This window comes from Mus caroli, unplaced genomic scaffold (genome assembly GCF_978045245.1).
Source record: "Mus caroli unplaced genomic scaffold, Mus_caroli_1 scaffold_6, whole genome shotgun sequence".
NCBI lineage: Eukaryota > Metazoa > Chordata > Mammalia > Rodentia > Muridae > Mus > Mus caroli.
Window position 1 is genome coordinate 143,091,333 of NW_028227261.1, and position 13,309 is coordinate 143,104,641.

Sequence of the window (13,309 nt, forward strand, 5' to 3'; positions counted from 1 at the left end):
AATCACCACTGCGCAAGCACACACACACACACACACACACATACACACACACACACACACATACACACACACACACACACACACTCACACACACACACACTCACACACATACACACACACACACACACACACACACACACACACACACATTTTTAAATCCCCCCTAATGCTTTAGTGAAACCTAAGATCATTAGCCTTCAAGGGACAAAATGAGGGCCATCTGTCCAGTCAGGAATTTGCCAGACCAAAGTAGAAGGACAATCGGCTTTGATTCTAGCTCAGCTTTATTTGACTCCAAATCCTTCCCAATTCAATCAGCCAGAAATAACTCTTCTTTTCTATGAACCATGATTCCAAAGGAGAGAACTTGGGGATTCTTAAAAAAAAAAAAAAAATAGCTAAGGACTTAGCTAATGGCAGGGGAAACTGTCTGTCCCTTGGAAACACAGCTTGTTCTAAACGCCAGAGGAAGAGACTCGCACTTGTCTTCTGCATGGAGGATAGCAGAATGCTTTCCTTTTCAAAGATTTTATTTATTTTATTATAAGACATATAGGTAAAAACTTGAATATTTTGAAAAATATAAAAAGGTAATAAAACAGACATTTTCTCAGTAAGAAATATGCTCATAAATATGCTTTATCAAATATTAAAATGGTTATTTGCAAAATAATAAATATAATTCAGCTGTGGCATACAAGAAGCAACCCAAAGGATGGGGCATGTTTATGTTTGGGGGGGGGGAACAGGACTATATTTAAAATTTTGCACTGCAGGTTATCAATATAGTTGAGATTTTTTTAAAAAAATATTTTATGATAGCTTAATGATTTAAAAAACAGCAAGACATAAAAGATGATTTGACTAAGTGGAATTTGGCAAAAAAAAAATAGTTTCCTCAAAATAAACACTTCTACGACACATAAGTAAACAATTTTTTGAACCTGTTAGTAGTACACATATTAGCTCCTAAGTCTACAAATCTCTGTGGTCTTTAAACAAAAGCTGTTAGTAAGCCTCAGTTTCCAGCAAATTCTAACAGTTCTCTTCACTGGAGCAGAAACAGTCACAACTGTGATGAGGCCAGCTCTAAAGATGTCGTTCCCGGGATATAAGTACGCAATGAGCCCTTCTCCTTCCAATAAACTACCACCATTTTCCTACATCTCTATATGATCCAAGGACCTCGAAGTCACATAGAACAACACTGGGAAAAACTTCAATGATGAAAACTCCTGTCCTACGCATTCTTCATAAGCATCAATACTCTGCTGTCCAAAGGAGAGAGAAACTCATGTGAACCCGAAGCGTGCCCATAAATGAGTCTGAGACGTCCACGTAGCAGGTCAAGCTTTTCCTATGAATAAATACTGACTCTTGACAGAGCTCATTCATTGCCCGTGCACTTGGTTGCCCACGAGGCTAACCTGTTGGTTTCCATCTGCAATAGGGGAAGCCGCGTCTAACAATGCTTATGTATCCAATCTAATATAGATCACTGGTCCCAAAAGCCTTCAACGATGTCCACCAAGGGGACATCTGGATGACACTGGGTGCCTAGAGCACAGACAGGTCATGGCAGGATTTTGACTTGAGCTTGAAAGCCATGTTCTTGTTGTTTTTGGCCACAATTTTGCCCCAGAAGCGCCTGGCTTTCCTGGGAATGCTCTCCCGCCTCTTCTGGTAGGCCAGCCTCCTCTCATTCTTCTCCTTGCTGTCCCTGCGCAGGCGCACCTGCCGCACAATGCCCTCAAACAGTTCCTTCACGTTGTGCTGCACGGCCGCAGAGGTCTCGATGAATTTGCAGTCGAACACCACAGCACAAGCTCTCCCTTCTAGAGAGGAAAGGGGAGAAGAAAGTCAGAGGGCTCATAGAGTATGATTCTGTACAATGTGGCCAAGCTGGAGAACACCTCTTTAAAACTGCCCTAGGGGTAGCACAGGGCAGTAGGCTACGTTATAGACAGAAGAACACACTACAGCATGCATCCTCCCAGGGTCTGAGTGGAAATAGCCCATAAGAGGATCCCAGGAAGCCAGCTAGATCTGGCTCACCACAAACTCACTATATGAAAGTCCAATTCCATCAGGTCTATGATATGAATTAGAACAGCAAAAGTCATAGCCTTCACTTACTACAGCTTTGCTACATTCAACAGCCAGACTAATCTCTTTCCAAACACTTTTCACTGCTCAGAACAATCTTGAAAACATTCCATTACTCTTATCAGATAGACAAAGAAACTGAATGTCATTAAAAAAAAAAAAAAAAAAAAAACATGAAGGAGCTCGTAACCGACAGGGACAGGAAACTCAGTCCATCAAACAGCCAAGCTTTTCTAAAGCTCTCAGTTTTAAATACTCCACTGTGTTTAACGGCCACGTGTCCACATTTCAGTTTGAGAAGATGTGAACACGGAATAGTGTTTGTGTCCTAGTAAAACGTTCCCACCAGTTGGGAGAATTGTCTTGACTGAGCAGGGACTGAAAATGCCATATTTTATTTTTTATGGTTGTACTAAATCTACATTGAGCCAATGCGATCTTGAAGGCCCTAAAAAAAATATGGAGACCTACTCATCAAATAGGAATTAGGTTTGAACTAAGGACCAAGAAGCATGTGTGGTTCCATCAGTCTGATGTTCTCACAGAAGTTTACAAAGAAGGGGTGGGATTAGAGAGACCCAATAAAGAGAACGTCAACACAGGCAGAGTATATAAGGCTGTCTCTTTTGAAACTCTCTCTTATGAGTGTTCTAAACCCCGAGTTCCTCTCCTTGCATTCATGTGTGGCTTTTCCTCCCTTGAAGTTGGGGTCTGCTTGGAGAACAGAAGGATGAGCAAGGGGTATAACTGTCAGGAAATTCCTGAGGCTGCTCTCCTTCCTAAAGTTACTCCTGAAGGACAGCCAAGGGGGAGTGGGTACACTGGACCTTCAGGTAGACCAGAGGATACAGAGAACAACAAATGACTAATACAAACAATGGGAATTGTGAGAGTCTTAGACAGTATTTATCAAACTTCATGGAGCATCCACTGAGCCCCTGGATGCAACCTTGCAGGGGAAGGGGAAGAGAACCTGCTGGTGGACCAATGTGTGCCATGCAGGGGTAGAGCCCATGTCACACGCCCTCTTACCTGACACAGACACTTCTCGACACCGCACTAAGTCGCTTTTGTTGCCAACCAAAATGATAGGAATGTCTTCTGTCTGCCGGGCCCTGCGGAGCTGAATCCTCAGCTCAGATGCCTTCTCGAAGCTCGCACGGTCTGTGATAGAGTAGACGATCAGGTAGGCATCCCCGACCTGCATGCAGTGGTCATGGAGCCATTCGTTCTCCCCCTGATGAAATAAAGAGACCTTCCATGAGCTCAGGCTAGCCTAAAAATTAAGGTGTCAAACTGCATGTCTATCCCAAGTGAGAGAAAACAAGAAAACTGCTTCCAACACCCCAAAACACATTGGTCTTCCAGGATGTCTAGAGATGCAAAGAAAGCCAATCTCTATTGTTTCCATAGCTAACAGCTTACTTTCCAGTTACTACTACAGCTTGCACTGTTATAATAATACATAAGTACATTGACAAACAGTATTTCCAATCTCAATCTAACCTGCCAACAGTCAGCCTTTTCTAACTCCCTAAAAACCTTCTAATTAAGAATTAAGAATCTTTTTGTAAGAATAGGAAAGTTCTCAGTAAACAATGATCTTGCATATTTTCTGGGAGGCCCCAAAACTGTCAAAAGCCATGTTGGAATCCAGGATGGAGAAAGCCAACTTCACACTAGGTGGTTCTGTGTCATTGAAAATAAGTGGCCGTGCTTATTTGAACTCTCCCAAAAACAAATATGCTTCTTGTGGTTTTTAATAGAACTCGGGGCAAACCACTGCAATTTGTTTGTTCTTCAGGGCTCATCTGTGAACGACCTGTTCTCCAGCACAGTCTCGTTCTTCAGAAGTAAATGCTTTTAATCAAGGAAATGAGCCCTCCTCGTCTGGAACATCTACTATGTAGGACAAGGTCACTCTGGCACCAAGCAGCCTGTTGAAAGGCAAGCCCTAAAGGAATACACTGGCAGCTACAGGCCCTGCATACCTTATTTTCCCACATGTCCAGGAGGATAATGGTTGCACTCTCTCCATCAACGACCAGGGTACGCTCATATGTATCTTCTAGAAAAGAGCGAGCATTGATATCAGTCAGGTGAATGAGAAATAATTCAGCATAAGAGGTTCCTGTTGACCTCACTCTAGAATTTGTACTCCAGGCGCAGGGGTCGGGGTGGGACTGAGGATGCAGCTCAGTCTGTAAGTGCTTACTGTGCAAGCACAAGAACCTTAGTTCCATCCTCAAGAGTCCACGTGAAAAGCCAAGCACGGTGGGAAGCCCTCGGAGCCCCTGTTTTGGGGAGGCAGAAGCAGGCAGATCCCCAGGGTTCAATAGTGGGCCAGCCTAGCTGAGAGTCTCTGCCCCCCAAAACAAGACTCATGCCTATGGAAGAACAATACCCAAGGCTGACTTCTAGAATCCAGATGCACATGCACACATAGACACATATATGTGCCCCACATGAACATATGCCTTTCATATGTGTGTGAGTATTTATATATTCATGAAGACATATGTGATGTGCATATAAGTATGTATATGAATATATGTAAAGAGACAGACAGACAGACAGAGGCAGAGAACATATGCCTTTCATATGTGTGTGAGTATTTATATATTCATGAAGACATATGTGATGTGCATATAAGTATGTATATGAATATATGTAAAGAGACAGACAGACAGACAGAGGCAGAAAATGAACTTCAAAGATATCATTTTAGGGGCTGGGAGCATAGTTCAGTGACCTCTGGTCTCTGTGTATATGCACGTGTGTGTGCGTGCATGTGTGCGTGTATGTGTGCGTGTGCGTGTGTGTGTGTTCTCCTTCAACATGCAGCACACAGTCCTCCATCACTAAGCAGATCTCCCACAGCTCTGTGGAAGGCTAAATAGCTTGAGTTAAAAGGGAATCATTTCCATCATTCTTGGGCCTTTTATGGAGAAAAGCCGTTTATAAGGATAAATAAACTCCCTAAGACCTTTTGACTCCAATTCAATGGCTGAAGCTATGAGAAAGCATTAACTGTAAGCTCCATTATGGGATGTTTTAACTATAAGCCCTATTTCCATAATCTTTATGGGAACTCCATTGTGTTCTAGCGGGTGGCCACTGAACATTCACTAAAAACTTCAGAAACTTTGAGCTCAGCAATATTTCTCCTCTTTGCAGAAGCACAAGAAAAAATATTTTTGAGATGGTCCCTAAAGATGGTCCCTAATTGAACTATCATTTTCTTTAACCCTCCACCCCATTTGCTTTGTTGTGTTGAGATGGATTCTTGCTAGTAGCCCTGGCCAGCCTAGAACTCACTACACCATCAGGCTGGCCTAGAAGTTGCCTCCTGGGTGCTGGGATTACAGGAATGTGCCATTGTTACACAGAAAGTAATGGAAACTTCCCCTCTGCATTTGAGCCTACATTGGCTGTGAGTGAAGAGTGACAACAATCACGGCCAGAGGCGCTCTGTCTGGAAAAACAGCTGTCCTGGGACCTTTGTGAGAGGATTTCCCACCAACCCTGTGCACCATCTCATATGTCCTCTGGGGTTTTCTGCTTTTAGTTCCATCTTTTTGAAACCATAACTTTCGTAACAGTTTATCTCTTTTTGGCCCTTACACCTGAATCCCCTCTTTTAGGTATCTGTAGGGCTCACCCTGGGTATGAATTTAAAATCGCACCAGCGTCCTGAGCTTCTTTTCCTGCTCTGTGAATCTTTGTGTTACTTACTCTCTAACATGCGACACTTGACAGATACTTACTACCCTGTGCTATATCCTCCTCCTGCTTTGTTCTCTGTGTCTCCATCCCTGGTCCCTCAACCCATTATGTGCCTGACCCATGGTACATGCTCCTTATAAAACTGTGTCCCAAATGGATGAGCAGCAAATGCCATGGCGCTGTGACTGTGAGCACACACAAATCTCACCTCAAATCTAGGATCGACCCTTTCTTACCCATGTGACTCTAGGCAATGTTCCCAGGGCCCCTAAGGCTCAGGTTTCTGACCATGGGAACTGAGGCTACAAACAGAATACCGAACCATGAAGAAAGAAATGGAGCTGCAGAGTGGGCTGTAAACACTGTTGATTCTCTGGGCAGTACACGCCAACACCGTGCTGTTGCTCTCTGCTCTCTCCTTTGGTGACTGTGCTATCCTAGGACGAATCACTCCAGTTATACTGGAGAGGAAGCTTCCTGAGGTAACGAAGCGAACCCAGGAGCACTTAGCTAAGTCTGTGTCACCTGGGGGTGGCAGAGTCTCTCCCCACTCATTACATTCCAAATCCAGAGCTCATTCCCTGTGCTTGTGAGCAGCTTCAGCTCAGGCCTCCTAAGTCCCAGTTGTCTTCAAGGCCAGATCAGAGACCTTTTCTTCCACTAAGTCTTTTCTGATTTACACAGACAGAATTCTTTTCTCCAAACTCCACTTTCTCCCCATAACTCAAGATTACCGTCATATCCTGGCTTGCTTTCCAATGGGTGGATATCTGACCTCCATTGCAGATTGTGAGATGCTAAGGGAAAACTCCAGGGCTCTGCATGTGCCTTCTACTCCCACTGTGCCTCACCAAGGGCTGTGCTACATATTCAGTAACGATTTAGAAATGAATGGATCAATGAATGGATGAATGGGTGGGTGTACAGCTGGAATTATCTATGCACAGAGAATCATATGACTGTTGCAACAGGCTGGAAGAACATCCATCTTTATTAGGAGAAATGGTGGAGAAGACTATCACATACATTCCCCCTGGTAAATAAATGCTGAAAGGAAAAGACAAAACCCATGCATGGGTGTGCTTTGGAAAACCTTCCTCTGGGGAAATGCACTTCTAATGTACTTCTAAAGCAAGTGAATGCAGCCGATGCGCAGAGGATGTGTAACATTGGATGGATCCATCACTGAGAAGTTTCTCAGTATCAGATGCTCAGTCTGGTCGGAGTTAAGGAAAAGTGCCATCCCTGTCTCTCTCCAAAGAAGTTTCCTACTTTTCCCTCTTCCCGTTGCACATCAGTCCCATTGCTTTATGGCTATTGGGTATTGCCCTCTGAATACATACCACCCCTTCTAATGGGCAAACTATTCTATTGGGCCTATTGTCTACTAATTTTTCAACTCCTCCCTCTTTAAACAAATAAAACAATTCTGCCCCTATGTCAGCATTATTACAGTTAGAGCAGTTATTATGCTTCCCAGTACTTGCTAATGCCACCATGTTCTCAGTTACACTCGGTGGCTCTGAGTGCCTCGCCACTCAGCCGTCACTGGGTACCCAAAGTCTACATGGTGCTGACCCGTGTGCTGTGTACTTAACAGCATTTGAAAGTTAAATCCAGAGGACAGTAAAAGAAAGTGGGTTTTTAGTTAAACCACAAGCAGGTTTGGATGGCAGCCCTAGGAGACACTTAGCTCTGTAAGCCTCCACCCCTGTAGAGATATCGATATGTATTATCTAGAGAACATTAGGAAGTGACAACACATAGCACAGGACCCATGCTGGTAGAAGGAGTGTAAGGCAATCACAACATAAGATCATAAAACCCCAGTCTCTACACCCAGCTTCCCTGAAGGGTGGGTCTCCATCTGCCAACCATCCTCCCCAAGACCCTGGTCATGAATGGGCATAGGAATTCTGAAAGGACTGAAATAAACTTCAGCAATCATGAGGCACTTCAGGAAGGCCCCTCCCACTACGAATGCCCATTCTGAGTATTAGCTCCTTCGCTGTCTTCTAGCACCCAGCGGCCCATACAAAGAGCAAAGCAACTGCACAACGCCAGCCCTGTTTCTCCTTGACCCTGAGATTCTGGAAGTGGGGAAAGGAACGGATGCTATATCAGGGAGCCATCAATGAGCCATCATTCATGGTCCACAGTCCCTGAGCTGCCTCTTGAAGCACTAACTCCCTAACACCAAGACAGCTGAGGAGAATTAACCCTTTCCATGAAACGGGCTGTTGTAGTGAGGTGTAAGATTTGCACACGTTGAATAGAGAGAAATGAGACACCACTAAGCTATCTTTCCCGAGCTTACTCCTCTCATTTTAACTGAAAGTGGGGACAGACACTGAACAATCCTTCCTCCATTTCTACAGCTCTAAGTAGGGGCTGCAGCTGTTCCGGGTACGTATACTGATGTTGGAGCGCAAGCTGAAGGACATTGTATGACAACTACTGGCTACCCAGTTGTAATTTCCACCCCAGAGTATAAAAAAGCTATCACCTGTTGTTGTGTATGTATGTTTGTACAAAGTGGGTCTAGAAATAGGTAAGGATTAAATAAATAAATCCTGGAAATAGGTCATATACAGAAAATCCTCTGAAGACCTGTCAGGCTCTATGCAGGGCATTTATCACCATCTTCATAGCTCAGTTTTTTAAGTTATTATGTTACTTCAAGTACAGCATTTGACCTACTTACACTTGCAAATGCTTCTAATGTTAGTGGAAACACACTAATCGATCCACTCTAGCAGGTTTCTTTCCCTGCCAAATCAGTTCGGTTTTCTGTATAGTCACAGAAAAAGTTCCAGTGATGAACTCTCCAAAACCAGTCCAGGGTCGAGTCAGCCTTCTTGGACCCCTCAAACCCAACCTTCAGAAAGCCCCTTGATAACTTGGGTCAACAGATTTGGTCCTGCGTACACGTATTCCCCCTCTCTTGTCTTTTTTTTGTGCTTGAGGCTCTGTGCCAGCAGTTAGGCCTCTGCCACCATCTCAGTATTGAGAAGGTATAGGTTCTCCTAATCCTGAAGATACATTTTGTTTCAGTTTCTTGTTTTTTTGAGACAGAATCACATAGCCCAGGTTAGCCTCAAACTCTCCTTGTATCTGAAGATGACCTTGAGTTCCTAGTCCTTCTGCTTCTCCCTTCCCGGTGCTGGGATTGCAAGTGTGTACCATTATGCCTGGCTCCCAATTCTGCAGAAAAAATGACCCACTCCCTCTCACTCTCTGCTTACAAGACAGAAGCCCACCGGGGCTGGGCCACCTACCTCCCAAGACCTCACAGTCGCTGTCCATGCTGTCATGCACACCTGCAAAGATGTTGGCCAGGGTGGACTTGCCCACTCCTTGCTCCCCTATAAGCACTACGCGGTAGTAGGTGTTTCCAGACTCAGAAGAGATGACCGAGTCTGTGGAGTCGGACGACCAGCTCCGTCGGCAGTGGTCTTCCGGAGCAGGAGAGTGGCGGTTTTGGAGGTTGCAGGGGTGAGGATCCTTCTGGACCATCAGATGCCTGGCATCAGCAGGGATACTCCAGCGCTGCTGTGGCTGCATGCCCACAGTGCCTTGGCGCATGGTGACATTATTCAGAGTCATTGCGGGATCCTAGGAATCAGAGCTGTAAAGATGGCAATATGATTAAGAATGAGCCAGGCCCAGGGGAGCTCAACACAGTTGTCTTTGGTGCTTCATTTGATGGGTAGGAATTCTTAATATAAGAATCAACCACTAAACTGTCCCTAAGCCTAGAAAGCAAACTTTTCAACAACAGCAACAAAACACACACACACACTCAGTAACTACCTTCTCAATCAGGCTGTCGTTTGTAGTAGCAGTAACACCATCCATTGCCCATAAGCTTCCTCCGTCCTTAAAGGAGCTTTGGAAATCCCACTGGGAGTTGGCACAGAGGCAGCTGGAAGGAACCCATTGCCTCCAGAAATGACTTTACCATCAGCAACAAGTTAGAGCTGCTGGGGACCAGCTGGCCAGGTTAACTGTTCTTGTCTAAACATGGCTCTTAATTGCCCCCGCGTCCTGCAGTGGGAAACACGTGGCAATGACATCACTCCCCTGGCTGGACTGGACAGTCACTTTGGGGGAACTTCCATGTTTAGTAAGGTTGCCCTGATGTTCTCCAGCTGCCTGACTGAAGAGACCGTTATTTGGGGAGTGGGACAGTTTCTGTTTGAGTGTTATGCCTCAGCTCTACCCTCTTATCTACAGAAACTGTTTAACATACCAGCCCTGACGCTGGTTCTTCTGACAGGGGAAGGACCTGCTCACATTCAGACACATCACACTTGTACAAAAAGTGCTTCATTCTTAAGGAACATCGTCCACTCCATGATTTTTTTTTTTACTGTATATAATTATTTGTTTTTAAAATTGCACCTTTCTGAAGTAAATTAGAAGATCAGAGACTCAGTGAAAAGCCACTCAACAACTTCCTACAACTTTTTCCTTGCAAGACTGCCTCGCCTGACAGGCAGTCTGTTCCGCCAAGACTGCCTGAGATAGCCACTCTATGGTTTTAACTCAGCAAGCTCCCCGCGTGAGCGCAAGGATCGCGCTCAGCTCACACACCCTACTCCATACATCACACCTATGCCACGATCCAGAACCAACCGGTTTCTTTTTAAGTCTTAAAAACAGTCCCTGGGTTGACAGACTTGCGACAGCAGACCTTGAAGTCTGCCGCCTTGCCACCTAATCTGTAAGGTGACACTCCTCCGGAATTGAATTTAGAAACCCCCATCAGAAGCGCATCCTTTGCACCTGAACTTCTTTCTCCCACGGCAGAATCCCCGGTACTGACCTAGGGAGTCTAGGGACAGGCTCCCTTCCCAACTTAAAAAGTTCGGAGACCAGGAACGCCCCTTCCCACAGAGGCTCCCGCTGGGACTGCCCCTCATCCATGGCCCCTTACTTGGCTGCACTGGGCGCTGGGTGGGCGTCTGCCGTCGATCCGCACAATGCTTGCTGCCTGCTGCAACGCCTGACGCCTGCGATGCGGGCTCCGCAGTCCGAGGCTGTGTGATGTCCGCTGGCAGTGCCGCCTCCTGAAGCCTCCGCTGCCCGCCGCCGTTTATAGCGCGCCCCGCAGCCCCGCGACGGGGCTTTTCCGTGACGTCAGCGCTCCCGCCGGGAGGGGGCGGCTCTGCAGCAAACTCTGAGTTGCAGCCACTTGGCTAAATCAGTTACTCGTAGTCATGTGACTCCTCTATCCCCTTGAGAGGAGTGAGGGAGAAAAAAATGACAGTTCAATCGTTGATTTTGTTTTATTTTCTTTTTATCAGGTGGACACTGGAAAAATACACTTAGTGCTACTTAATCGCCCTTCCCAGCAGAGCACTTGTAAGCTGTCTGAATAAAGGATGAGGAAAGAAACAGGCCCAAGCCGCGAGTCCAGCTTTGCCAAGAAAACAGATCCGTCTGAGTGAGCGGGACTCCGGCCTCCAGGATGAGGCTACAGCCACCCTGAGTGGACAGGCCACCATCAGAGCATGCTCTGAGAAGCAACCAGACCCTTCCTGCTTCCTGACTTCTTATCTCTGAAATGGGACGTACTGCTTTGTTTCCTTCTTCTGGAAAAGATCCAAAAGAGAAGGGTCAGAGGAAAGAGTCGGGGAGATCTTGAAAAGGGGAAGGTTGGCTCCAAGCAGCTTGCGCTAAACACTGCCGTCCCCCTGTTTTGGCCACAATGCTGAATCTCCATCAGAAATTTAATCACACCCCAATCAGCGCATCTCTGAACCGAGCTGCTCAGCATGGCTGGAACTGTGGCCTGGAGCCAGGGCTTCCCAGCCATGGGGAGATTCGGAGGAGGCCCAATCCCCTGAGAGAGCCCTACTGCTTCTATCATTTGCTAAGATTTGCAAAGACCTGTGGTTCTGGTGGGCCTGGAGAACCTTGCTCCTTACTACATTTGTGGATTGAGAACAAGAGGCCCTGCAATGAAACCTGCCTTGAGTACATTTTAAACTGCACTGCTAAGTGACCTCTTCCCCAGGACATGGGTATTTCCCGGGGACGTGGGCATTTCCCACATGCTGTGTTTAGAGTCCATGCTAGCCTTTCCAACACATCCATCTGCTTCTCCAGCCAGCTTCTGCTGTGGGTTGGCTGGTGGCCCCTCGGGAAGCAGCCAGCACCAGTGTCTATTGGAGTGGCTGGGCTGCTCTGTAGTTACAACGGTATCACAATTTTCCCGAAGGCATCTATGTGCTTTGGGAATTATCCAAGTGACCAGCTGCAATTCAGGTCTGTCAGGGACCAAGCTGGCAAAGGTAGAATCCACCAAATAAGAAAGATGGAGAGCGCCTTAGTCTCAAAGGCGGAGCCCCAAATTTATTTATGCACAAGGAAGATAAGAGCCAGAGCCAGAATAGACTTTAGTTTGGCCATTCAGGAAGACTTTAGGTGGCCAAACTAAAGTCTATTCTGGGTACCATAATGCTCTGGATACGGCTCTTCAGCCGCCACGTTTTCCTCAATGTTAACATGGTGGGAAGGGACACGGATGTAGAAAGAAAATGAGGAAAAAGGACTAGGGGAGGGAAAGAAAGATGGAAACAATGAGGGAGATGATGGAGAAGGAAGGAGGAGCGGGGAGACAACCACCCAACTGTGAATACATCTTTGAGGAGAGGCATTTCCACGCAGATATCCACATTTCCTCCTAGGTCTATTGCTCTGGCGACTGCTCTCAACAGAAACACTGTGGTGTCTGTAAGCATATCCCACCATCTCTTAATCCTACTTCTTCACATTGATAAGAATCTCACATTGGGGGATGGGGTAATGGCACATAATATAAAATAAATTTTAAAAAATAAAAAAGGAGAAACAAGAAGCTCACTTTGGGGAGCTGTGAAGATTGCTCAGTGGGAACGTGCTGCTGAGCGAGCACAGGGCCTGAGTTCAGACCCTTGCACTTACACAGAAACCAGGCATCGGCCACAGGCCTGAAGCCGCAATGCTGGACTGCAGGACAGAGATGAGCAGAGACCAGCGCTGGCCAGCCTAGGGAATGACAGGTGAGGGAAAGACTCTGATTTATAAAACAAAGTGAAAAGCAACAGAAAACATCCAAATAGTCCCCTTCTGGCCTCTAACCATCATGCACAGGCAAGCACACAGGCACACACACACACACACACACACACACACACGCACACACACACACGAGCCTCACATTAATACTATAACTGTGTGTCTGGACAGTATCTGGAACTGTTTCCATTGGCATACGTAAAACACTCCCAAAAATGTAAAGGGTGGAGGGCTCATTCCAACCTTCACATTTTTTTTGGAGAGAGGAGGTACAAAAATGATATGTTTAAAGAAGAGGGTCTGCCTTTCTAAATTGTCCCACAAGAAGCCAGACGCTGACAAATGAGAAAATAGTGATGTAAAACAGGTTCCAACCGAATGATAAGTGAAAATTTAGAGAGAAAAAAAATCA

At 45.9% G+C, this 13,309-nt stretch overlaps 1 protein-coding gene across 3 annotated transcripts; it reads right to left on the bottom strand.

Moving 5' to 3' along the window:
• Positions 1-285: 285 nt before the first annotated feature.
• Gem (GTP binding protein overexpressed in skeletal muscle) lies at positions 286-10,938 on the bottom strand. 3 transcript variants are annotated; one of them, XM_085839497.1, is made up of 5 exons: positions 10,772-10,938; positions 9,153-9,460; positions 4,098-4,174; positions 3,139-3,343; positions 286-1,835 (listed from the first exon to the last, which is right to left on the bottom strand). In XM_085839497.1, the coding sequence occupies exons 2-5, from the start codon at positions 9,436-9,438 to the stop codon at positions 1,558-1,560; spliced, it is 846 nt and encodes a 281-aa protein (XP_085695623.1). In that variant the 5' UTR covers positions 9,439-9,460; positions 10,772-10,938; the 3' UTR covers positions 286-1,557. The 3 variants fall into 3 exon arrangements, with proteins under 3 accessions (XP_085695623.1, XP_021016477.1, XP_029331594.1); XM_021160818.3 differs by having other exon boundaries at positions 9,111-9,460; XM_029475734.1 differs by lacking the exon at positions 10,772-10,938 and adding an exon at positions 9,646-9,726 and having other exon boundaries at positions 9,111-9,460.
• Positions 10,939-13,309: the final 2,371 nt, after the last annotated feature.